Source organism: Lutzomyia longipalpis, chromosome 1 (genome assembly GCF_024334085.1).
Source record: "Lutzomyia longipalpis isolate SR_M1_2022 chromosome 1, ASM2433408v1".
NCBI lineage: Eukaryota > Metazoa > Arthropoda > Insecta > Diptera > Psychodidae > Lutzomyia > Lutzomyia longipalpis.
Genome location: NC_074707.1, coordinates 13,222,422 through 13,248,555, shown reverse-complemented (window position 1 = coordinate 13,248,555; position 26,134 = coordinate 13,222,422). Strand labels below are relative to the sequence as shown.

The window sequence follows — 26,134 nt, the reverse complement described above, 5'->3', positions numbered from 1 at the left end:
ATGTGGCCACATTTTGTTGATATGACGGACAAGATGTTGAGGAAAAACATTTGAGGAAGAAAGAAAAATGCAAAAGAAAGGATCACCTCTTGTATTAGCATAACATTTTATCATTATAGTGTCAACCGCTTTTGTACCTCAGTCAACAATTATTACATCTCCGTATATTAAATGAAAAATAGTGTATAACTTTGTGCAGCTCTAGTCGAGTGAAAAGTAGATGATTACGAAACATAAAGAAAAATTAATTGTAATTTGTAAATGTGTCACACTTCCTTTTATAGAAGAATGAAAAAACTTAAAAGGAAAGAACCCTGAAATGTCTGAATTTTTCAAATTTTAAAGTTAATGAAGGAATAGATTTTTGTTTTAAATAAAAAAAAATCCTCCCCACTCTAAATAAGAAAATAAATTCAGTAGAAAATTTAGAGCAGAATTGAATGGAAAATCCTTGCAAAAAAAAAGACAAGAAAGGTAAATGCTGACGATTTACCTTTATCAAATTAAAAGAAAAATTTTTGAGTGGGAGCAGCAATCAAATCGACGAAGCAAGAAGATGCACAACATTTTGCTCATCATTTTTTAACGTAAAAAAAAAATAAAATCCTTTCCTAAATTGCGTCATGAAGAAGTAACACACATTAAAATGCATGTAAAACAAGTAGAAAGAAAAAAGTCGAAATAAAATAACACTATATTTAATACTAAAAAAAACATAAAAACAAAGAAAAGAAACAACTAAAATGAATCAAAAAGAAGCAATATAACATAAAAATAATTATATTAACACATCCTTCAGTCTTCTAATATAATTATGAAAATTTAATAAATAAAAGGAACAAGAGGAAAACGATTTTTTTTGGGTGTAAGTGGATAAAGGAATCAGTAATAAGAAAAATCAGGATTATTAATATTCTTTCTTTTCATATAGCGTCGCATTGTTTTTAATTTCTTAATATTTTTTAGAATATATCGTGTTTGCATATTTGCCAAAAGAAAAAAAAAACAGAATAATATACATGTAATAGATTTTTCTTGTAAGAGATGTAGAAATAAAACACTACAGCAATAGAGTAAAAAATGATTCATTTGATTTTATTGCGCTTCTCAAAGGAGTTTACCCGCATTCTATGGAGGAAATCTCTCAATCGATAAACCAACCGAATATAGAACTAAAAAAAGAATAAGAAATCATCGAAGAGATCTTCCACATTCTACCGTGAAAAGCTGTTTTCATCGATAACTCATATACTTGAAAATCGGTCAAGCCGTTTAGCAAATATGGCTGCCTAAAGCCAATATATCTCGAGAACGGCTTGACCGATTTTAATCAAATTGGACTCAAATAAAAGGTTTCAAGAATTTCTTTTTGCGTATAAAAGTAAAACTCATTTTAATTTATAAGACAACAGTTCCTTTATTCTTCCTTAGCAATGTCAACATCTTAAAATGTACCAACAGTCATCACGATGCTCCTACTGGACACACACACAATCCCAACTACATTGGTGGCATTCTGTGGCATCTACTGCCGGAGGAGGAAGAGAGTACTCACACATTCGGAGTACCCAGAAGGCACAGAGGATGCTACTCGCGGATAGCCTTATTGAGGGCATCCGCGAGGCCGGTAATCTCTTCGGAGGCCTCGCAGTGCTTGAGTAGTGAGGCCGGGATGATGGATTCACCGTAGAAGGCGCCAGAGATTGCACATGCCATGCTGGCGATGGTGTCTGTGTCACCGCCTAGAGAGATGGAGTACTCCAGGCAGCGCATGAAGGGATTCTCCGCGGGGATACTCTCAATTTCTGAGAGACTGCGGAGGAAACAGTAGATGGCAGTTGGGACGGAATAGAGAGCCGCAACGCTGTGGCCGAGTCCATTGAGGACGGCCTCATCGCTGGGCTCTGTCTTCCCCAAGAGGCTGGTGATCTCCTTCAATTGATCGTGGTATGGTTCAGGATTTCTCGTCTCAATGCTAAAATGAAGAAATTTATTATAAAAAAAAACTTTCTTCAATTAAAATACCAGGAACTTACTCATCTTCATCCTTTTCCACTGACTTCATTTTCCTTATGAGATCCTCCACAAATTGCTGCGTATCAATGGGTTTCATGGGATTGAGATTGAGACTCTGATGAATGGCCAGTGCCTGCAGAATGGCTCCATTGATACCCAGCTTGTGGCTGTGTGTGATCTCTGCTTGTTTCTTCACCAATTCCACCATCTCTGATTCATTGCCAACGCAGAATAGTGGTACTGGTGACACCCTCATTGCAGCCCCATTGCCAAATGATCCTCTGCCTCCAAATTGATTCCTCGCCAGTTGGGTGATGTTCTCAAATCGAGAGCTACGGAGTTTTGCAAAGAGCTCCATGGCTCCGCCGCCGTAGCCTCGATTGGGGGCTGCAAAGTAGCGCTGAACAAAACGTCGTGCCAGCCTAGTTTGGTCCACGCCCTTATTCTCAATGAGCTCTTCTGCCACGGAAATGGTCATAGCCGTGTCATCCGTGTAGGGTTTGTAGGGGGCTGTGAAGTACGGTCCGGAGAGTTTCTGCAGAAACTTTCTGAGTACAATTTTTGTGCCATCCTCCATTGGTTCTCCTTCATACGGCGATCCACAGCAGTCCCCAATGAGTGCTCCTTGCAGTGTCCCGCGGAATTTCGACGTCAGAAGTCCTTGTTCCATTATTTTTGCGGATAGTTTCATGAATGTGCGTGGGAAGAATTTGCGGAGGAATTGTGTTTCCCGAAAACTTTTGTTCTTGTCGCAGCACAGCCAGGTGGCACAGGTGACTTCCTCTCTATGAAAGAGTTGCACTGACAAATTGTATTTATATGCAAAAATATGAAACTATTTTCTTGAAAATGTAGTTTTCGTTTACGAAAACATAAACACGTAATTTTGGTTAAATCACCCAGTGCTAATTTTCTACGCGTACTTCATGTAATTTACACATTTCAACTTTTTTACATCGCTATTTTAGGGCGTGTTTTACCTTCAATATTAATTATTTTAATTCATTTTCTTTTATCCATGATTTTTAGAATAAATTGAAGGTTAATGGTTAATTTAAATTAAATTAATACATTTCCAAGATTTTATTACAAATTATTTTACTTCCTGTCATTTTGGTGTATTTTATTCATTGTTCTGTTGACAACCGGAATGTCAGAATTTGCCGTCAAAGAAAAGTGAAATGTTGAGAAAAATGATGTAAAAATAGGGATTTTCTTTAAAAAATTTATCTAAATAGTGATTAAATAGATTTTAAGAGATATTTGGAATGTGATAAACCCTTCTCGGAGTCAGTTTGAAGCATCACCTCACCGTGGGAGTCATGTAAAGGGAGTTTCACTGAGAAACATTGTCCAGGAACAAGGAAGTGCATCTGCAAAAAATTTGGGAGAAAAATGGGAACTCGAATATCAACCAACAAAACAAGTAAGAATTTTTATTTTTATCTTGGAAACTACAATGCAAATAAATTGAGAAGCTATTGAACTCGGGAAGTTGTTTGAGAAAGCTGGCAGAGACCGCTGAGTCAGTTGTTTTTGCAGCATCCCGCAACTTCCGTGAGTCTCCTCAACTGCTTCTCCATGAGTTCATCTTCCTATAAATTGCCATTTATTGGGCTTGCCATCCACGTGCCTTTGCACACAAAATTCCCATCCTATCACGCACTAAAAGACATTCAATAGCTGGAAATTTTATCACAACATAACTGTGGTGGAGGCAAAGAGAGAAAAAAACTATTTGTTATCTAACATTCTTGAGAGCAATTATGGTCTTTCGTCAAGTAATTTGTGAGAAATAAGTTGCTGCGGGAAGGGTGATTTTTTTGTTGCTTCTCCTGACTCAACTTCATCATTGGAGCCAGTGTGGCCCGAGAGAGTCTTGGCGCCGCTCTACTAGTTTCTGCGGGCGACGGAAACGCGATGGGAATACGGTAATCCATAATACATCAATGAGACGAGAGAGGCGAGAATCTCTCTCATATCACTCTGGTGGTGATGAGGAATCGTATGGGTGTAGTCATGAAGCGTACGAGATTGTTTATTTTTGCCGTACATCACCGGAACTCTGTGCATGATGGGAATCCAAACGAGACGATCTTCAATGAAATGGCAAATCACAAGAAGCCTTCTCCCCCCTTTGGCTCCCCCACGTCGTGAACCGGTTTTCTAATCCTCCTGATCATCCTTGACAAGAAACAGTTCATGGAAAAAAAATTGGGGGATGCGCACCTTTTGTCCCAATGTGAGACTCCACCCCAAATTGATATAGAAGGAAATGATTGAGCATCTGCTAGAGGGAAAGCCACAGCATACGGCGTTCGGGGCTCATTTCTCCCGGGCCTACATAAATCAATATATATGTATATTATATTGTAGATGAGAAATATTCGGTGCACCGCACTCTCGAAGGTACACAGAAGAAGATAAAGCAGGTGACCATCGCCAAATTACAAAACTTAGCCATTTGCCAACAAAAGGTGCAAGTGAGCAGATGATGCCTTTATATGTTGGCCTCAGCATTGCATGCATAAAATGCCACCACAGACAATGTCAGTTTGCCACACTTGTAGGGTACGAAGATCCCCCCCTCTTTTCTCCTCTCACTTCACCCCCCGCAATGTGCCGATTAACATTTCTTTGCAATTATAACAAGAAAAAAATTTTCAGCAAACTCAACTTTTCCAATCGAAATGGTTGGGCAATTGTAAAGTTTTCCAATTTATCCGATTATATTCTTCCCACAGCATTGAGAAGAAAATTGGCGGAAAAAGCATTAACTTGCTTGTTTGGGAAAAGTCTCGTAAATTTTCAATTATTGCTTTTTATGACTCATCGGTTGCTGATAGAGTTTACCCAGCAGCTTACACCCAAACATACAGAAGAAGTCAAGTATAGTCTCGGGGAATTATGATCGCGATCTATTTGAGTTAGAAATTCTTCATCACTCGAGAAGAGCAATTAAAATAATTAATGTTGTTTGGTAATTTGAAAACAAATAGTCGAGATATTAATAATGAGAAAAGGAATAGAAGATTTAGTGGAAATATGGAACATTTATGAGATTATGTGCAACATAATTTTGATGTAATGATGTCCAAGAAGGGCATTATTTGTTTTCTTTCAAAAAAAAATACAATTGTTTGAGAAAGGCAAGATATTTTCTGTGAAAGTAAATTAATAAAGATTGAACGTTCCTTTGCTTAATAATTAGTTTTATTATTGTAATTTATGACAAAAGTTTTCCGTCTATTTTACATGCCTGATGAAAAGGGAATGAAACCTTCGAAACGTTCTAAAACTACCCTGAAACGCGAAAACTTGCAATTTTTCATGCCCTTTAAATTTTTGACAATTTTCACGCTTTTCTTATTAGTCTGAATTTTAACTACAATTTTTCCAAGGTCCCTTTTATTGATAATCTTTCGTATCAAAATAGTTTTTTGTTGCATTCTCTTATAGAATTTTTTATTATAAAATGAATATAGGTCTTTTAAAGGATTCTTTGTAGTTTGACTTATATTCTTAAAACTAAAAAAATTCATGTCTCAGCAACAGAATTTATAGTTTCTTCTTATCACATCACTTTCCTCAACAACAAAAAAACTCCAAGAAATGTTGATAAAAAGACATAAGGAAAGAATACAAAGACACATTTCTCAAAGGAATTTAGCCAGCTGCTGGCCATGGTTCCTTTTTTTGTATTCTTTCCTAAATCAAATCCAAGATTTCTAAAAGTCTTCCTCATAATTACTCAAAGAAATCTAAATGCATCTTGCGAGCTCTCCTCAAATTAACACTCGAAATGATTCGTAAAGAAACAGATGCAACTACATCGTGGCAGGTGCCGAGCTCATGAAATTCCAATGAATTATCCTGCCAATGAATGTTGTGAGACGTCCAAGAGAAATGAAGCAGATGAGGGCTATTTCTTGCATTTTGGATTGTTTTTGGACAGAAGGCGATTGTAATTATTTCTTAATCAATATAGCAGCACGATAATATCCTTTTCTTCAGGGCAATAAAGCCAAAAATGAGGAGATTGGGCAATAATTGAGTTTCATGTGACAAAGGACATTAGATTTTATTGCTAATATTATGAATGAGAAAAAATGATGTTTGATTTGCGGAGGCAGTTTTGGGTAGAGGCCATGCTAATGAATTAATGTTCTTCTGTGTGGGGATTTCATGAACACAGCTGAAGACGAAATGACCAAAAAATGGTTACGATGGGCGAAAAAAAAGGCAAAGTGCCATCTAAAATGTTTGATCAACAAATAGAGAAGCGCTTTTTGCAAATATTTGGCTCATTTCCTCGGAAAGAGTGAGACGGGGAAATTGCGGTATGAGAATATAAGTTTCCTTATGTATATGTACGTACATACAACTTCCCCGTAGAATGGGGCAAAAGGGGGAATTCATAAAAATTATTACCAACATTTTGAGTTTGCTGATGTAAGTATCATGTGATTATGGTATACATAATTTCTTGGTGGCTTTTATTCTGAAAAATGTTGGGAGCATTTGTTGATCGCACAAGAGAGGCCACACCACGCAAGAGTGCCTCAAAGGCTGGTGGTTGTGAGAGTTTATATTGGAGCGAACAAAGAATGAAATCATGTGCCCTGTCTTCTCACTCATGCTACCACACAGTCCCAGTGTTGCTGGAACGTTGCTGTAAAATAGACGTGATTTTCATTTTTGATTTCGAAAACATACCTAGAAAACGCGCCACGCACAGGCAGCATAGACGAAAGGGGGAAAATCTTTTGATTACATCCCGTGAGACCTATAGGATTCCTATTTTGAAGAAAGAAGTAGAAGAAAAAATCGCCTTGGGAGAAAGAGCGCGCGCAAAGTTACTGGTGACCGGAAATAGCGGCTAATTGTATGGGAAAGAAGCATTATAAGATATCTTGAGAATCAACAAGTTTGCCAGTTGAATGACAAATTTGTGGCTCTTTTTTTTCTCTTCTAAAAGCTTCTCATTTTCTGTCCCAAAATGAACTCAATTCATATTCAAGTGAAAATATATCGTAGACGAAACACATCATCAGTGTATCAGAGACGACGACCGAGGAGGAAGAGTAAGTTTCTTTTTAGCAACATCCTCTAACATTTAAATATTTATTTATAATATAAATTTATTTTATATACGTCCGCTTTGAACAAAAATCATACAGCCTCAAGATATATTATTCTTGTGCAAGAAATGCAAGTGTACGGAAGTTTTGATTGAATAATGCAAGAAAATCATTTGGGTCATAAATAAAGTAAATAGGAGAGAGATGAAGGAGATGTAATGAAAAGAAATTTTTGGTGATGTGTGTTTGAAGAAAATCTCATCTGTGCTACAGATCGCACTGAAACTCAATCCCACAAATACACCAATATTTCTCTATGTCGTGTCATCCCTCAACTATTTCGAAGAATCTTAAATCTCACAGATTGCTGAAGGAACCATTAAATAGATGGTGGAGGTAGAGAGATTTGTAAGGCAATGCACTGAAGGAACCTTCACTATCTCCTCTTTGTATGCTTTCTATTTACATGGCATTTTCTACTATACCTATGGTCTTGTTTCCCTCATACCCTATGTTTTCTCTTTCTCCCACTATTATACCTATGCTCTGGGAGAGACTTTTTACCTAAGCAAGAGATCAATTCAGTGTGCTTTTTGCCCTCTATATATGAGACTCTATTATGGAACCGACGACGGTGCATTGAGGGGAGCGAATGAAAGAGAAAGAGGAGATATAGAAAATACAAATTTTTGTACATAATATACACACCTCATTGGGTCTATTTATATGAAATGAAAGTTTTTTGTGATAAAAGTTTAGATAAATTTTTACTTGAAAAAATATTTTTTAATGGAAGTCTTTAAATGTATTTTTTTAATGAAAATTCCCCGGAAAAATGGTGGAGAAGAGGTAAGAAAAACTCATCATTTTTTACAATCAGCGACGTTTCGAAATTACTCGAAATTATTCGAAACGTCGCTGATTGCAAAAATGTTGCGTTTTTCCTACTCCAAAAAATCAATAAAATAAAATTTATGGACAAATACAGGTTAAATGTTAACCTACTCAAGAGTGAGGCTATATAATTGATAGAAACGTGTTCTTTATTCATCATGGAGATTCAAAATTAGTTTTGCACATAAATGGATTTATTTATTTTTGAAAAAAAAACTCTAAAAAATCACTGAAAACATTACAAAAGACTTCCCACATTTCTTATGTAACATCCACTATATGGCGTGTTGTTAATAAATGGATACGCTTTTTGTGAATCCGGTCCAAAGGACAGATGTCAGAAAAGGCATATGCTGGTATAGAAAAAAATTCCTTTTCATCTCGATTTTCCCATTTTTGTAGTGAACGTGAGAATTTTTGGTTTTTGTAAAAAAGTCACCCACTAAGCCTGAGGTGTTAAAAGCGAGAGTCTGCACAAAAATTAATTTTATGCAAAAATTTCTCACAGAATATTACACCTCCATTTGAACTCATCTCACGTGGGCGCATTTAGCTAAATGAATTAATTTAATAGCACAGAACATCTCAAAATAATAAGGTATTGTTCAATTTGTCGTTGGTACAAATTTAAAACAATGAAATTTATTGAGCCTAAAATGAGGTGGAAGCATACTCCGAAACTCATTAATGTTATGCACTCATACCGGCACGTGACACAATATATTATGTTTAATGTAATTTGAAAAAAGGTTATAAACATATATTTTGGGTTTGCCGGAGCTGCTTGTTGTGCTCTAATAAACACTTATATTGGTTGATTGTCTAATATTAAATATATTTATTTAATAATAAAAAAATAATAATTGCAATAAATCGCTTTCATTGTTCATTACTGAGAAAAGCAATAACCCAAAGGCTCGGTTGTTAACCGCCTTAGAAGTTACTTTTAGAAGTTTATTGACTATGAAAAAAATTGTAAAATCTTCTGTAAAAGATGCAGAGAAATTAGGAATTTTAAATAAAAAAGATTTCTTTCAAAGTAATTTTTTTTAAACATGAACCAATTTTCCAGTTTCTTGCTTTTAGATCTTTATGTTGATTTTTGAGATCATAAATAATGTAGGTAATTTAGAATTTTGATTTATTTGAATGACGGACAGTTTTGGATAAGAAATAAGGCATGATTTGAATCACTTAACTCCCAAACTGTGCTCCAGTAAAATCAGGTGGTAAAAGACCTCAAGACTTCTAATTAAATTCCTCAAAGAAATTCTCAGAACGCCAAATTACATGTCAAGTCCTTTTTGACCGTTAGGGTTCAGCAGAAAGGATTAACCCAAAACCCCTTTGCATTTATGTTAGATATTTCTAATTAGAGAAACATTCAAAGGAGAAATGCGTAAAGGAAGATTAGGATATACAGCAGTAATCTATGCGAAATCCTTAACACATTAAAAGGATCTTTCATTCCTTTTGCAACTAAAACCCCTGAGAAAATCATCACCTAACCCTTTCCGTAATAATCCACAATGGTCTAACATGAATGGGTGGTATCAGTGTCATTTTTTTAATGAGATCTCCCAAGAAAAACTTCTTGAGAAGAGTTTCATTTACCAAAAGAATCACAAAGGAAATACTTGAAAAGAATTCAATTTCCTCCTTAAGAAGTATTTTGCAGTGTCCATTTGGACATGCCAGAAGAACAAAGGTGTGCCACATTTTGCAAGCACCTTTTCCGATTTTTAATGATTTTCATTAACAAGGCATCTGTGATAGTGTCCAGCTTTTTTTCGCGTGGAAGGTTTACTTTTTGGTCATGCATTTAAAATATAATTTGTCCACTTTCTTCAAGTTGAAAACATCTTTAAGAATTCATTGCCCTGGGTGCGCGCGAAGTGAAATGAATTGATCCAATTAAGAAAAGGCACACATTGGGTATGCGCTCCCCATTTCCATCATCATTGACGCATTAATGCGCCAATGTGGATACATCTGCCTTATGGAACGCAAAGCTAAGTCTGTCGTATGTATTTCCTTTTGCCAATGATCAGAAATATACGCGTCCCAAGAGGGAAGTGAGAGAGGAGAAGAAGACGTGTGGTGTAAAAAAAAAACGTCATGCAAGCTGCCGGCTGAATGATGAAACAGACCCCAAATATCTACTCTGCCATTGGCTACAGGCGCGTGGCAGCAGCTTGAGAGGGTATTAATTGTTTTGGAGTAACAGCTGCCAGTGCCCTTTATCAGCCGTGCACACACACTCTGCTATATATTTGATCGATATAGGAATGTTTGGGTTGCATGATAAGGAATGATAATCCTTGATTTTATGCAGAAGAGGTGCCCCAAACGATGATTGGGGGAATAGTTTGGTTGCTTCAATTAGACTTTAGTATAGAGACGGTTCAATTTAGGGTGAAGAAGCAATTTATCCTAATTATTTCTCTGCAGCTTCGAGCCAATGGAATTGCGGGGCAGTCAATTGTGAGTAGTACAGTCTGTTAAAAAGAAAGTGTTCTTGAGGAAAATTAAATATTTCACACTGAAAAATCATAAATTAATAAGAAAAATTTAATCTTTCCATTTCTCAAATGTTTCTTTTGGTGGTACAGTGGTTAAAAACGCGTCAATTTATAATTTATTCTTGGTACATTAAGATTGTGAGTTCGAATCTCACAGATAGTCAGATTTTTTTCTAGCATCTACTGTCATTCTAACACCTTTCTAATCGTTCCAAAAAGCATTTGATGTGGATTTATTTGTCAAATTCAAAATATATTCGAGATTTTTCTGCTTTTAAAAATAAACCCATTATTCTCCCAATAAAAATTCTATATATTGAATTAAATTTGCGATATCTCTGGATATTCGATTAAATTCAATTTAAATCAATTTCCATGGAAATTTATGCTATCACCTAACCAACTGTATTATACATATATGTATACTCAATGATAGTTTTGGGGTTTTGTATATATATTTGTAAAAATTGCGTGTGTCTGCATACTTTTAGCACGGTTCACATGTTGTATGTGGCGTAGTAAAACCATTGAAGAAGAAGGAGAAGAGACCACGATGAAGAAATGATGGGAAGGGAGTTGAGTGGTATTCGACGCTCGGCTTATTCTGTGTGCTTTGGAGTATCACACAAATCACACTCACTTCATAGGGTCTTGGCATCAGTTTGTTGAGAGACACTGTCGCGAGTGGTTGTGGGTTGTTGCGGATCCGCCGGGGGAACCATAAGTTCATGCAACGCCTTTTTGTCCAAAGAGGAAGTTGTGTAGTTTCCAAAATAGTTTCGAGGAAATGAATTGACTTTAATTACCAAAAAAAAAAACGACAGGAATTTATTAACAAATTCATTCCAAGTTTCTCGCGTATAAATCAAACGAAGAATAAATTTAAATAAAAAAAATTGGTGCTTTCTGATAAAATTGGGAAAAGAGTTCAACAATAAAAAAAGAAAATAATATATAGTCAAAAAGTGTAAGAAGCAATGGGTTTATCAAGTGTTCACAAGAATAAGAATGAGCTAGCGGAGGCGTGCAGAAGTGGTGGACCAGCACCGTGCTCATGCAAAAATATGGATCTCTATGTACCACAAACTCAGCGAAAGATGAAACTTCTTAAGAAAATCAAATTGCGCATGGGATTAGGTTAGTATTTACAAAGAAGTTTTATTTCTTAAAATAAATATTGTCAAAATCAATTGAGAAGATTAAAAAACAAATTCTAAGGAAAAAACAATGATTTATTGCATATCTCATCGTCTTTTCCTCTTGGCAATTGCAACACTAATGCTGCAAACACAAATACACCATAAGCTTTCTTTTGATGTAAACCGTTTTGCTGCCGTGGGAATCTTTTGCCATAGTTAATTGGTCTATAGATAGTTTTTCATGTATATATTAGAGAGAAAAGAGACACGACAAATACGAAGAAGGAGAAGTGGGTGACGCGCAGTGTTTAGAAGAGGGAATGATGATCTTGAGTAAAGATGAGATTATTGGTAATGTAGAGAAATGAATTACTTCTCGGTTTGACTTTTATTGGTATTTGTTACAAAATATCAACTGGGTGATGTTTTTCACAAGAGAGCATTTAGAGCGTGGTAATTTTTGAAATTTAAACAATTACACCTGGCTAGTCACGAAGATAGTGTTGTGAGCCATTTTAACTTCTTGTATGGGTCTCTTTATTGTGCTTTTTAGCATGTTTAACATGGAAAGTATTTTCCCATAGAGATTCCAAAGCTATTTTAGATCGTTATTCTTATGTACGAGAATTTATTCTATTTGCCTAATTTGGATGCTTTTTAATCTTTATTGTAATTCCAAAGTTAAGTATGTTACATGTTACTTCCGGTTTTCTTTATTAAAACTCCGATCTGAGAATCATAAGCTCCCAAAGCTTTTAGCCTCAAACAGACCGTGGCTGTATAAAGAAAAAAATATTCATAGTATTAGTTAAAAGTTTGATAAAATTGTGAGTTTTATCTCTTTCAACTATTCACTCACTACTTTAGTATTTTGTTGAAAAAAAATTCCAAGTTGTCAGATCATTTGAACAATGCATTCTTCTTAATGAATATTAATGGCTTTTAGTGTGTTTAGAGGAGATTTTTCTAAAATCAAAAATTCATTACCAAACCCATTGTATTGAATCTTTTCATTGAAAAATCTTCCAATACAACATTAATCAATCCTTTCGTGTACTTTGCGTTGATTGCACCAAAAATGCATTTAAAATGTAGAAAGTCTCTCTCTCTCGCTCTAGGACAATCACACAGTATTATTCTTTTCAAGTCACGATTTAAATTAAAACGTTCCATTATTCAATTGTTTTCGTCCCAATCCACGCTGTCGTGAATTCTTTTTTTATCAAATTTCTTATGAGACCTGTCCCTCGGGCAATGTGTGTACGATGATGTGAGATACTCACGGAGACGAAGAATTTTATATTGAATTCTTCATCATCCAAAGGGGAGAAAACTTCATTCATAATAATGCAATAAATGGAAACATCGCGCGATATTTATATATTTCTAATTCGCAACAAAAACACGTTGTGAGACACTAAAGAGGCATATAGGTATAAAATAATTTTTGCAAGTGTGGCTGTGCATGAGGTCTGTACGACACGATGGAGAGAGAAAATTGACGCATTTCCCACCGTAGTGCTTCTCGCGATGGGGCCCCATGTGAGCGTTCACTTTTTGACCTTTTCCGTCTTCGCTTCTTGCATTCTCTAATATTGGTTGTTATATGATGAAATCTGAACCGTGGGAATTTGCTGAAAATTCGTGTCCAACTCCTCGGATATATTCAACTTCTTCACTCATCTCGCATATTTTCTTTTTTTCTCTTTCAATTTACTTCAATCACAATTTCATATTACAATTCAATATATGTGTATGCAATTTAATACGCGCGCTCATGGCTTTGATATATTCACAGAAAGAAAAATCGTTCGTCATCCCCATTGCAGCTTATTGCAGGAAGGTATATGTACGTGAGTGAGAGACAAAAAATGCACAAATTCACTGTTGCATGAAGAATGTCGGAGAGAAATTCAAGAAGAATTACAGGAAATTCAAAGTTCTGCTTCATGTATTTCTCCGGGGAAGTTAACTCCTTAATTCACAAATGTGTATTATTTTATTTTCCTCACCACGATATTCACGAAATTCTTTTTAAGCACTTCATGGTCATGTTCACAGCATATTTTACTTGTTTCTTTCCATTTTCCATAGAGAACTTTTATACAATATAAAATGATCCACAAGTTGGAAAGAAAACTAAAAGATGTTGAAATATATTGGAAAGGAAAATTGGCGGAAGAAGAAGATAACGTGAAAGATCTTTGTAGATAATTTTAAATGAAATTGAGAGAGAGGTAAATTCAGCATGAATTCTTAAAATCTCTCTTTTAGTTCTTTCGAATCTCTGAGAAAAGTTCGCAGAGCAAAATAAAAAAAATCATAAAAGGAATTTTTTGGTGATCGAATTGTAAAAAATAATTACAGAATAGAAGAATCTGCTGACAAAATATAATAGTTTGCTGACAGAAAAGATTAATTTGCTTACAGAATAGATGAATCTGCTGACAGAATAGAGAAATCCGCTTACAGAATTAAACTGCTTGTTAAAAATTAAAAGTATAATCTCAGAGAATAGAAGAACTTGCTAACAGAATTAAGAAATCTGCTGCAATAATAAAAAAAAATGCTGACAAAATAAAACAACCTGCTTACAGAATAAAAGATTCTGCTTACAGATTACAATCTTTTGCTAAAAGTATTAAAGTATTTTCTCACAGAACAGAAGAATCTGCTGACAGAATAGAACTAATTGCTAAAAAATGCTGACTTAATATTCCAATAAAATTAATTATTATTTCGCACTGATGATTTGAGATAAAAATACACGTTATTGAGAATACCACACTTTTTTGAATTGTTAGCACAATGATTGCTTTCTTTTCAGCAAATCATTAAATTTTGCAAAATTCATTTCATCTGTGTGTAATTCGGTTCAATTTTATTTTGTGCAACTAATTTTCCCCTTTTTTCCTCATCATTTCGCAGCATGAGATAACACTTCTTTTGCAAAATCTCAGAGGGGGTAAATTCTTCAGGGAAATCTCATTCATCTATAATTCATACGATGTGGAATAATTCTCTCTGAAATTGCAAAATGAAAATTTTGTACGTTGATCTTTCAGGGTGCATGAAAAGGGACGTTTGAAAACACATTTTTCCATTTTAGACATTTTCACCCCTCGTTATTCGAGGGGTTTATCCCACGTGTGTGTGTGTGTTTGTGCACATTACATTTTTCGAACCCCTCGTTTCTCTCAAAACAGGATATTGGTGAACAAATGCTGAGGGAAGTTGCAGCTGTTGGGTCTGCTGAACTCAATGTCGCTTTTCCTGTTGATAAAAGCCTCATGTACACCAGTATATTTTTTTTCTCTCTAGAGAATATATGTATATGGGGGCAACCCAAAAAAAAACTTTATAAAACCATAGTTTTATATAATAATTTTTGTGGTTTGGCTGAAGAAAAAAAAATACAAGAGAGTTTTGTCCATCACTTGAGCGTTGAAAATATATATGATTTCTCAAGTGTAGAGATGGTGTTGTATGTAGGTATGTAATAGTATGAGGAAAAATTTAACACGTAGTATATGAGCGTAAATAATTATTCAAAATGAAGATAATATATTCTTTGTTCTTTCAACCATAATAAATAATAAGTTGTAAGGCATATGGATACATCTGCAGGTTCGACAGAGCGAAAGATGAGAACCCCCCTTAAAGAAGTGGCGTTGTTAGCAATTGAATTTCGTAGAAAATATCTGCACGACTTTGAACCCTTTGATTGGGATGGCGAGTGAATAATTGAAGAGGCACGAAATACTACACACATATGGAATTCCTAGCCATATTGTAAAGCCTCATAGTCGCACTATTTTGCGCGCTGTGACGTTGCATATTGTATGTTGAGAGTGAGAGAAATATCCTCGCGGTTAGTCCGTGTAGGATTAATCTCCCGACAAGTTTATTGTGGTTTACGAGGAGGGATTGTCCTTGGAATGACATGACTACATTCCTCCTGAAGCGGATAAACAGTGTGTGTGTTATGGGTATAATGAATAAGATACACACTCCCCCACTTGATGAAAATTCAACTCTCTAAGGGTGAGTTTTCCTATTAATATGGAATATGCGATAAAGTGTGTAGAATTTCTCGAGGGTATTGCAAACCACACAATCCCCCATTGACATTATCTTGAAAATTACATACGCAGATGTGCAGTTCTCCGGTTCTCTACATTTTTAACACAGCTAAATGTATATATCCAAGTCAAATGCGATTAAGTCTCCCAAAAAGAGAGAGATTTTCCTCATCAAAAAAAAGACGATGGGAAAAACTTTTTATATGCGACACTCAAACTTTTATGTGCGATGGTGTCAAAGAGAGAGATTATAATCCTTTTTGGGAGGAAGAGAGACTTCTTTGTGGGGAAATGAGAAATGGAATTTAGCAGAGAATTTCTTAATTCCCTCTCAACATGTCAATTTATATACGTATTATGACTATGCTACATTTCCTTTAGCTATCTTGCCAAAAAAAATCATCATTTATGCTTTCTACTTTCTATATACATATTTCTCTTCGTTCACGCGCTATTTTACCTCGAAATGGTCTCACATGAAAGTTTAATGTAGCAAAATTTTTGGCAAAAGAACGGTGATGGACATAAATTGATTCATTTTATTTAAATTTATATTAAAATTGCTGTTTTCTTTGCACTAAAACTTAGAAATTTATAAGTTTTGGAAAGCTCTCATGTTCAGGAAAATTAAAAGTTTTTATTAACCTTGGGAAGCTTTTGCGTTTGAAATTAAGATCTGTGAGAGAAACTTTAAAACTTTTTAGAGAATTTTGAAATTTTGAAATTCAATGAAAAGGAAATAATTAGTTGGTATACCACAATCGTGGCATACCAAGTATTGTAATCGTCGGAAAAACCGACCCCCTCAGATCGGGCTCAAACTTGGTATGAGCACGTTTTAGACTTCCCACATTACGAAAATGGTGGTGGAAAATTTTTGATCCGGCCGGCCTGCCGGCCGGCCTTCCGGCCGGCCTTCCGGTCGTCCAAACTTTGCCTTATAATTCGAGAACGGTAACAGATAGAGACTTTCGGTTTGAAGTTTTTTATAGAAATGTGGGTGTAAAATTTCATTTTTTCGCATTTTCAAAATCCAAGATGGCCGCCGTCCGCCATTTTGAAATACCGTCAACCACTTCCCTTATAGCTAGAGGTCTGAAATTTTAGTATGTTGTAGTGCTCAGTGAGACGTTTTCATCGATAATTCATACTTGAAAATCGGTCAAGCCGTTTAGCAAATATGGCGGCCTAAAGCAAAAAGAGTTTTTTCGATATAACTCAAGAACGGCTTGACCGATTTTGGCCATCTTGGTATCAAATGAAAGGTTTCAAGAAGCCCTACAACTGCCTAGAACATTCCAAGTTTCAAAAACATCCGCAAGAGGCGCTAAAAACAAAAACAAAAATTGCCTAACTTTAAGGGGTAATATCTCCCAACATCTGTTATAGATTTCCTTTAAATTTTAATATGTTATAGCCTGACTCAATATCTTTCACCAGTCCGAAAATAAAGAAAATCTATGTCGCCGTTTAGAAGATATGGCCATTTGAAAAATTCTTGAATTTGAAAAGTTCTAAGAGCCATATCTCTTGAACGGTCTGTCCGATTTGGCTCAATTTAGTATCAAATTAAAGGTTTTGCAAAACTCTACAACTTCTTGGAACATCAGAAACCTCTAGAATCATTCCTTCAGGACGAAAAATGCGAAAAACTCTTTTTGTGAAACAAAAATCCGCCATTTTGTGTTCTAGAGGTGACCTTGAAAATCATTGAGATATATGTCAAATTATAGCTTATTTCAAGACCTTTCCATAACTAATCAAGAAATTTCTGTGGGTCTAATAGAACTTAAGATATTAGCATTTTAATCTGTCAAATTGCTAAATTTTACAAAAAAATCGACTTTGCCTACTAATACTACTCACAAATTAAATTACAACGCATAGACTGACCCATCCGCGTTGTGGTATACCAACTCTAATAACTGGACGCGTTATGATTGACTTTAATTTTCTGATAGTTAATTGGATTTTATGTAGTGTGAGGTAATAGGACTTTATGCATTTTCAAAGACACAGAATTTTTTTTTTGTTAACAGATTTCATATTTTTCTAGCAGATCTCAAACGGAAATGGAAAATCCGATTCTTTTTTTTTATATTTCAGTATCTATGAAATATTATACATCGGCAAAATTGTTCAAACATGCATAAATACATTAAAATAATATTAAAATAATTTTCCTAAAACACTTTTTCTGGCATCATTAGATTTCTCAAGATTTCTCTTCTGAACACTGTCGCTCATTACTGTATACTCCGTGTCAAAGCGGGAGACATGCCCCCACCAAAATTTGTCAGTTAAATTCACATTGCGGGGACATTTTTGTTTAAATTTAACTTCTATTTCCAAGAACTTTCTAACTTTTCCAGATATAATTGAATATGTTTTCCCATAGTAAGAATTTTTTGTATGAGGGGTGTCTCGATTTTATTTTTATCTCCAATATGTGAGCCAGCTGTTTGTGACAAAAGATAAAAATTGATTCTCTTCGGGTGGAAAATGCAGAAAGAAAGTCTCTGAAAAGATGTTGAGCACGAGGGAGAGAGAATGCATTTCAATGGTACCTCTTGTTTTCCCATGTGTGTCCCCTGTTGTTTAGGTCCTACCTATTGGTGCATTATGTGAACATCTGGCTCATCTGCCCATTTTTACCTTTCCATCTTTTTTTGAGGGGTAGGAGAATTTTGGTGAAGATCTCTCAGAAATGAGCGCTGCTGTGTGTATGAGAATTTTGAGGCATTTTGAGGTCCTTCGGCTACAAGGGAGGGGTAGGGTAAATGCTATTTTGAGTCGCTCATCTTTTGGTACTCACGATGAGAGAGCATGTGGCAAGCAGATGTTTCCCTTCCAGAAAAGACCTCAAATTGCTCCGTGAGACCGGGCTGATGTGATTGCGATGGTACGTGGAATCGTAAAGAATAATAATAGAGAATTCGTAGAGGGAGAGTGAAATTCTATAATGCCACACTATGTTCTAAGAAAAGAATTGTAACTCAAGAAAATGAAACACAAGAAAAATCCTTGGAAGAGGATTTTCAAGCATAAAGAGAATTTTTATTGGATTCACAAAAACTTCTTTTAGAGGATGTTCTTTGAGAAAATATTGCTAAAAGGAATATTTCTTTCTTTTGATTTCTTTTTAGCAACACGAAGTGCTGTCCCATGTCCAAGTCCCAATAATCTTCCACCGCTGACCTTCCATCAGGTACATGGGGAGAATATTCGGATTTCAAATGAGCGCCGTGTGGCACGACGTCATGAGAGCTTTTGCAAAGGCATCACATTTAGCTCACGTCCTGTGCGGGTGAATGAGCGTGTTTGCATTAAATTCAATGAAATATCGAATAACTGGAGTGGTGTCATACGTTTTGGTTTTACATACAACGACCCAATGACACTGCGGTATGGACTTCCCAAATATGCCTGTCCGGATTTGACCAATAAACCGGGATACTGGGTGAAGGCGCTCAATGAGAGCTACTGCGAACGTGATAATATTCTCTTTTACTACGTCACAGCCTCGGGGGATGTGCACTTTGGCATTAATGGGGAGGAGAAGGGTGTCTTTATACCGGGCATTGAAACAAGGAATCCCCTGTGGACAATTGTGGATATCTATGGGAATTGTACGGCCATTGAGTTTCTTGATTCGAGAAATTACATAAATCACCGTTATCAGCCACGACACTCACTTCCAGATGCCGAAGTTGAGAGGATTATGCCAAATATGCAAGCACTCTCGGTGCAGGGGAGTACGGATGAGATTCTACCACCAATTCGCTTTACACCACCTGCGGGTACGACACTCGTGCCGGTGCCCTTTCACCGAACAAAGGGGCGCAACATACGGCTTTCGATGGATCGGTGTGTGGCATCGCGAATGGATACGGAATTCTGTCAGGGATATGTGTTCACAGCCCGTCCACTTAGAATCGGGGAAATTCTCATTGTACAAGTTCTTAGGACTGAAACAATGTACGTTGGTGCTCTCGCTCTGGGACTAACATCGTGCGATCCGGCCACACTGATGCCCACAGATCTGCCCGATGATTCGGATCTCCTGCTCGATCGACCTGAGTATTGGGTTGTGAGTAAGGATATTGCCTCTACGCCAAATCGTGGTGATGAAATCACCTTCTGTGTCACTGTCAAGGGTGAGGTGACGATAAGCAAGAACGGGGGACCACCGTCGGTGGTGATGCACGTGGATCAGAGTCTGGAACTCTATGCCTTTCTGGATGTCTATGGGTCCACACAGAGTGTCCGGGTGATGAGTCTTCCACCACCATCTCCACCACCACAAATTCCAACAGCCACAGTGGCCGTTCAACCCGCCCTCATGCCCCAGAGTCAACCAAATGCCTCTCCGCGTCGCCTTCAGGTGCAACTGCCGAATTCGGAGTCAATGAACAGCATCAGTAGTCATGGGAGTAGTCAAGTGGAGCAGCGTAAACTCATGCCAGTACCATGCACATCGGCTAGTCGGGTAATCAGTGTCCCACCAACGCGGGAAATGATTCAATTGCAGCCACGGGGAGCTGTTCTTGTGGTCAATCTACCACCAGATGTGCTTACAAATCAACAATTGTCCCCACGAATGCCCAGCTCAACCCTCCTTTCAACCCAAAGCAATGCCACGTACATTGAGGTGAGTTTCACAAATCCCTAAACCTTACTACTCTCTCCACTTGACCTATAAGGATTTTCACACTTTGGCTATAAATCTCCTCCCTGATCCATCCAAATTTCCACGGTGATGCACATCACAAATTTTGCATGCTGTAGAAGTATATGAATGAATTTTGGATGTATGCCATGTTCCTTATCCGGAGAGCTTCCTCTTTTTTTAAATGCAATTCGGATATTTTTAAAGGAAATTCCTCTTCATTTTTTTCGTGTGAACACTATCACGTAACGAATCACATTTTGGTGTGACTAAAAATAAGGATATTAATGCAGTAGTGTGCAATAAAGCTCTCTGAAAGAACACATCCTCCAAATATTTTGATGAAAGATGGTCCATTTGGCTTTATAGCTTGATAATAAATCTTGAATGAGCTTAATTATTTATTTTGAGAAAGCTTTGGAAAGCTTTAAAGTTTTACTTTTTATGATTTTAATTTAAAAAGAAGTGATTTATGAGATACAAATTGTTATGTTTATTGAAGCATTTGGTTCTTATTCTTTCTCTCTGACCACAAATTGCGAACTAGCAGTGCTACTTTATGAAATATACTTCAATTTCTTTTTAATTACTTTCATATATTTCGGGACTTTGTGACTTAATGCACACGAGAATGCTTTTAATTAGCAAAATGTCGGTTGTAATGGTCGCTCCGGTTGCTCCGTGCAGTCTGTTGTGGCGACTCTTGGTAATCAATTACGCACTGTGAACATCTCTATTATTTTCTCAAGACCACAGTTATATATTCTTTTTGTTTTTCTTTATTTCCACCAAATGTTCTGGAAAGTAATTTACAGACAAATACCCACCATTTCAAAATTTTGCTGTAAAAATATAAATTGTTGGTTCTTTTTGGTGTGTGTTGGAGGGAAAAAATAAGCAATTTAAAGAGTTATTTCTCAGTTGAAACTAAAATCTTCTAGACAGATGAAATGAATTTGATATTGATTGTCCAGTTGAATTAACCCAGTTCCATCGTGAATTGCACATTGGAATCCGTATTGAAGATAAATGAGATGGGTTGAGATCCAAATGCTTGAGTTGTGATTAAAATTAAACGTTAAGGGATTGTTCTTTTTGCTTTCTCTACCCATGTTGATGCACTAATGGATTGGAACACTTAGACTAGAAGCAAGAGAAATGAATTTTGGAATATCCTTTGAAAGGGTTAAAAGGAAAAGATTTTTGATTTTGATATAGATTTTTGATTTCATTGCAGAAAATAATTTGACCTGCACTATATTTTAGAGAATTAAAAATTAAGAATAAATCGCAAAAAACTTACAATTTTCTTCTGGGATCACATAGAATAAAATCCGGCAAAGATTTCTCACAAATTGAACGTTTTATCTCTTTGAATGTTTCGAAACATTCGCGATCATGTTTCGTCGATGAATTTTTCGCTATGAAACATTGTCGCGAATGTTTTGTGAAACATTTAAACGGACAAAATGAGTAATAGCCGCGAATATTTCTGCATTTTGCTGGAAATCTTTGCCGGCTTTTTTTTCTATGTGAGGTAGAAGAAAAAACATTTTTTTGCGATTTCTTATCTTTGTTTGATTCTCTAAAATATAATATATATTAAAATTGTTTTCTCCAATGATTTGTTTATCAATATAAAATTCAAAGCAAAATAACCGTGAAGACTCTTCTTTTCTAAGTCGATTCTGTGCCCTGAAGAAGGCCTCAATCAAATCGAAACGTCAAAAATCATTTTTTTCTTACATCCTAAAGAAAAATCTTTCAAACAATCGAAAAATACATGAAAAGGAATTTATGCAACGACATATGAAGGATGATCCTCTATCGCAGAACAATTTTAACCCATCTCATCTTGTAGGGGAACATAAAAAATAGAAGAATCGCGAGAGAAACTCCCCAATATCCACTGGGATCACATCGAAAAGTGCAGTGAAAGTACAGTCCGGGAAAACATAACCTCAATTTGGGAACAACATTTAAATGAATAGGAGGAACTCCATTGTGTTCGACCAGCGTGGCATCGGGACCTCTTGAGCTTCTTTATAACCTTCCCAACCTTTCCTGCCTACCCGGATGAAGATTTGAATGATTTTTGCTTCACTTCTGTCTTTCCGGACTTCCCGTCGTTGAGTCGCACTCCAAGAAGAAAAAAAAAACTCAACGACGGGAAGTCCGGAAAGACAGAAGTGAAGCAAAAATCATTCAAATCTTCATCCGGGTAGGCAGGAAAGGTTGGGAAGGTTATAAAGAAGCTCAAGAGGTCCCGATGCCACGCTGGTCGAACACAATGGAGTTCCTCCTATTCATTTAAATGTTGTTCCCAAATTGAAGTTATGTTTTCCCGGACTGTTCTATCACTACACTTTTCTATGTGATCCCAGTGGATATTGGGGAGTTTCTCTCGCGATTCTTCTATTTTTTATGTTCCCCTACAAGATGAGATGGGTTAAAATTGTTCTGCGATAGAGGATCATCCTTCATATGTCGTTGCATAAATTCCTTTAAGAAAACTCTACTAAAAGAAAATCTCTTTAGAAGCTTAAGTCTGTGGGTTGGATGTGGGGAGGTTGGGAAGCTTTGAATATAGAGAGAAAATTGCGAAAATTTATCACGATACAATAAATGTTTTGCAGAGTGCTTGTAGAGATAGATGTAGGTAGTATGAGGAGAGGACCACCCAAAAAGAAAATGAGCAAAAAGAAAGTGAAGATTTATAGTGTTATTTCCCTCTTTTTTTTTTCGCAGCCCTACTCAGTGTCATCGTCCAACCATGTCAATTCAATCGCTGCCAATTGGCAACAAGAGGGAGCAAGTGGACCTAGTGGAGCTGGCACAGAGTGCACCATCTGCTATGAGCATCCCATTGACTCAGTTCTCTACATGTGCGGTCATATGTGCATGTGCTATGAGTGTGCTGTCCAGCAGTGGCGCGGTATTGGCGGTGGACACTGCCCACTTTGCCGGGCGGTAATCCATGACGTCATCAGGACATACAAGTCATGATATGGAGCGGTGTGAACGCAAGGGGTGTACGTACACTTGACGGTGTGACCACGAATTAGTCCACTTGTAAAATATACCCAACAAGCAAAATAGCATTAACACAAAATGGGGAATCTCGTGTTGTTTCTTGAATGGACATTACGTGTCCCGAGGAGATGCGGTGCTTGGGAAAAGCATCACAAACATTGGCGATATTAAACCCACTTATGAATGGCTCTAATGTGGCCACTTAAGAACAAAACTTAGGCGGTTAGGATAAAAGGCACTTGCACAGCAATTTTCAATGATGTTCATGATATAAAATGATATAACTATAACATCACAAACGTACGAATTATCCAATTTATCATGACCATATTGTCCTTATTAAGTTTTTTTCATGATGTGTGACAATTTGTATATTTTACATTCATTGTATAAAAGAAAATTAACTTTTCCGCAGAATTCAATGGAAAAGTCATCATTGGAAAGAAAGAATGCTGAATGGCGAAAATTTGCATGAGAGATGAGCGAAAAAAAAGGAAAAAAATAAATTATAACTGACTGATCTGTACATATAGTTTATATTACAAAAAAATGTATTATTTTTATTTATTTTGCACAAAAACTTACAACGCAAAAAGCTCTCTTCAAAATTTTAACACAAAAGATCTTACTTCACTCTCTTTTAACCTTTTAATCTTCCCCCACTTTGATATTTTATTTTCTTTCTACTTGACCAAAGTATATAATTATTATTTTTTAGCATAACATCTGTTATTTACATACAACAAAACAATATTTAGTACATTATAAGCTAGAGGACAAAAAAAACGTTGCATTTAAAGTAAAAAAATAAATGATGAAGAAATAGCATAAGGAATTAACATGCCAAATTTTAATACAATTTAAACACACACATAGTAGAGATGTTATACTTCTGCCAAAAAAAAAAAAATAAAAGAAAGAAATTCCTAACGTGGCCAGTAAGTTGGAATCTCAATGATTTTTTTTCTTTCAAAAAAATGGATGTTGTAGCTGCATCGATTTCAATATCGATTCAATCTTCCGTTTATGTTGAAGAAGAAAAAATAGCGAAATAAATCTCTCTCAAGATGGAATAAAAACATTGAATTATGCATCAATTCGTGCCTTTTTATTGCTTGATTTATCCTCCACATTGGCAAAGCCCGGAAAGAGTTCATCGATTCAGCAGGAAATGCAGCAGCAGCATCGCACCGTGACGCGTTGAAATATGTGTTTTGGATGAGAGTTTTTGAAAATCGAATGAGGAAAAGGAGTTTATTCGTTTTTGTATGGGACAACAGGTTAATATGAGGAATCGGTAGAGGAACTTTTCATCTTCCACTGAGAATGGTTGGGATTAGGTTCAAATTTGTTAAAGGTGGCATCTGTTCTGCAGGCTGCAGAAAAAAAACCGTAATAAAGATTTGCTTAAAAATTGAAACAATGACGTCATCATTATGGTTTTTTTCTGTGTTCTAATGTGTGTAAGTATCCATATCAGGAGCATAGCCAGAAATTCATTCAAGGAGGTATTCTTAGAGAATAATTTCTTTAAATTTATTTAAAAAGGTGTTTGGAATGAGAATTGTTTTAATTTTAACGTTTGACGTTTGTTTTTTTGACAATTGACATTTCTTTTCTAATGATTGATTTTTTTTTAAATAAAATCTGACGTTTATTCTAACGTTTGTCTTGTCTTTGGTTAAAGATAATTTAGTCAAATATCTAACATTTCTTTTTTAATGTTGAAAAATTCAATAATGACGTCACTGTTGACATTCTCAGGAAAATTGACGTACATTGACAATTTATTTCCTGGAACTAATCGTTTTCCCATACAGATGCAAATAAATTCCTTTCAAAGAAACTTTTAAAAGCTTCATCTAATGGAATTCCTTTTGCAAGAAAATAATGATTTATTCCCAAGTGCTTTATTTTTCTTCTAAGAACTTTGGAAAAATATATGAATATATTTTGAATATTCTGACTTTCGAAACAAATAAGACAAAAAATGATATAAATTTTAATAAAGTTGAAACGTCGTTGGGAAATATGGATGCACTTCTTTTTCAACTGACTTCCCTCATGGAAAAATAATATAGGAAAGAAAAGTATTTTCATTTCCATTAGACTATGCAACAATTTTTCCATTTTTTTATTTCAATTTTTGCATGTAAAGTGATAAACTTGTAACCACCAATATATGAATGAATTGAAAAATACTTGTCTGCAGAATTTTTAGATGCAAAAAGCTCTCGCACCAAATGGAATCCCCACTGCGCTTCCCATCAAAGTCAATCGATGCTATGTATGCTCACTCTCTATGGGGAGGAATTGGATAATAATTTGCACCTGTCGTAAAGTGAAAGGTGGTAATTGAGTTGAATTGCAAGGTGATGTACTGCGCGATGTATGAGGGATTTTTTATAAATTTCCCACAATCTCCCACCAATAAATGTATTTACTTTCCTGGGGGGTTGTGGGATTTTCTGATTTTCTGTTGGTAGTTTAAAATCCAATTTGAAATTCCCGCCCAATGGGTAGACCGTTGCTTTTGAAGCGGCTCACAGCGCACACACATAAAAAGCGCATTACCTATGTATATAGCATATTTCGGTTATCATTCCGGCTTATCAATTTCATGGGAAATTCTACATACTTCTCATCTATTTTGTGGATAAAAATTATGTAGAATTGGGGTGTAAATATTTGAGGAGAA

The 26,134-nt window shown here is 35.9% G+C and overlaps 2 protein-coding genes across 2 annotated transcripts; one reads left to right on the top strand and one right to left on the bottom strand.

Moving 5' to 3' along the window:
- Window positions 1-1,397: 1,397 nt before the first annotated feature.
- LOC129791092 (ADP-ribosylhydrolase ARH3-like) lies at window positions 1,398-2,937 on the bottom strand. The gene is made up of 2 exons (XM_055829037.1): window positions 2,037-2,937; window positions 1,398-1,975 (listed from the first exon to the last, which is right to left on the bottom strand). The coding sequence occupies exons 1-2, from the start codon at window positions 2,705-2,707 to the stop codon at window positions 1,588-1,590; spliced, it is 1,059 nt and encodes a 352-aa protein (XP_055685012.1). The 5' UTR covers window positions 2,708-2,937; the 3' UTR covers window positions 1,398-1,587.
- A 199-nt stretch (window positions 2,938-3,136) lies between these two features.
- LOC129788202 (protein neuralized) lies at window positions 3,137-24,533 on the top strand. The gene is made up of 3 exons (XM_055824267.1): window positions 3,137-3,442; window positions 18,881-20,385; window positions 23,152-24,533. Exons 1-3 carry the CDS (start codon window positions 3,412-3,414, stop codon window positions 23,407-23,409), a joined length of 1,794 nt encoding a protein of 597 aa, XP_055680242.1. The 5' UTR covers window positions 3,137-3,411; the 3' UTR covers window positions 23,410-24,533.
- Window positions 24,534-26,134: the final 1,601 nt, after the last annotated feature.

What these genes read in the sequence shown, in the direction of transcription:
- LOC129791092 (XM_055829037.1), bottom strand. Translation starts at nt 2,707, where the DNA reads ATGAAACTATCCGCAAAAATAATGGAACAAGGACTTCTGACGTCGAAA. An exon ending in GTGGAAAAGGATGAAGATGA is followed by an intron (nt 1,976 to 2,036) that starts GTAAGTTCCTGG and finishes TCTTCATTTTAG; the next exon opens with CATTGAGACGAGAAATCCTG.
- LOC129788202 (XM_055824267.1), top strand. Translation starts at nt 3,412, where the DNA reads ATGGGAACTCGAATATCAACCAACAAAACAA. An exon ending in AATATCAACCAACAAAACAA is followed by an intron (nt 3,443 to 18,880) that starts GTAAGAATTTTT and finishes ATTTCTTTTTAG; the next exon opens with CAACACGAAGTGCTGTCCCA. An exon ending in GCAATGCCACGTACATTGAG is followed by an intron (nt 20,386 to 23,151) that starts GTGAGTTTCACA and finishes TTTTTTTCGCAG; the next exon opens with CCCTACTCAGTGTCATCGTC.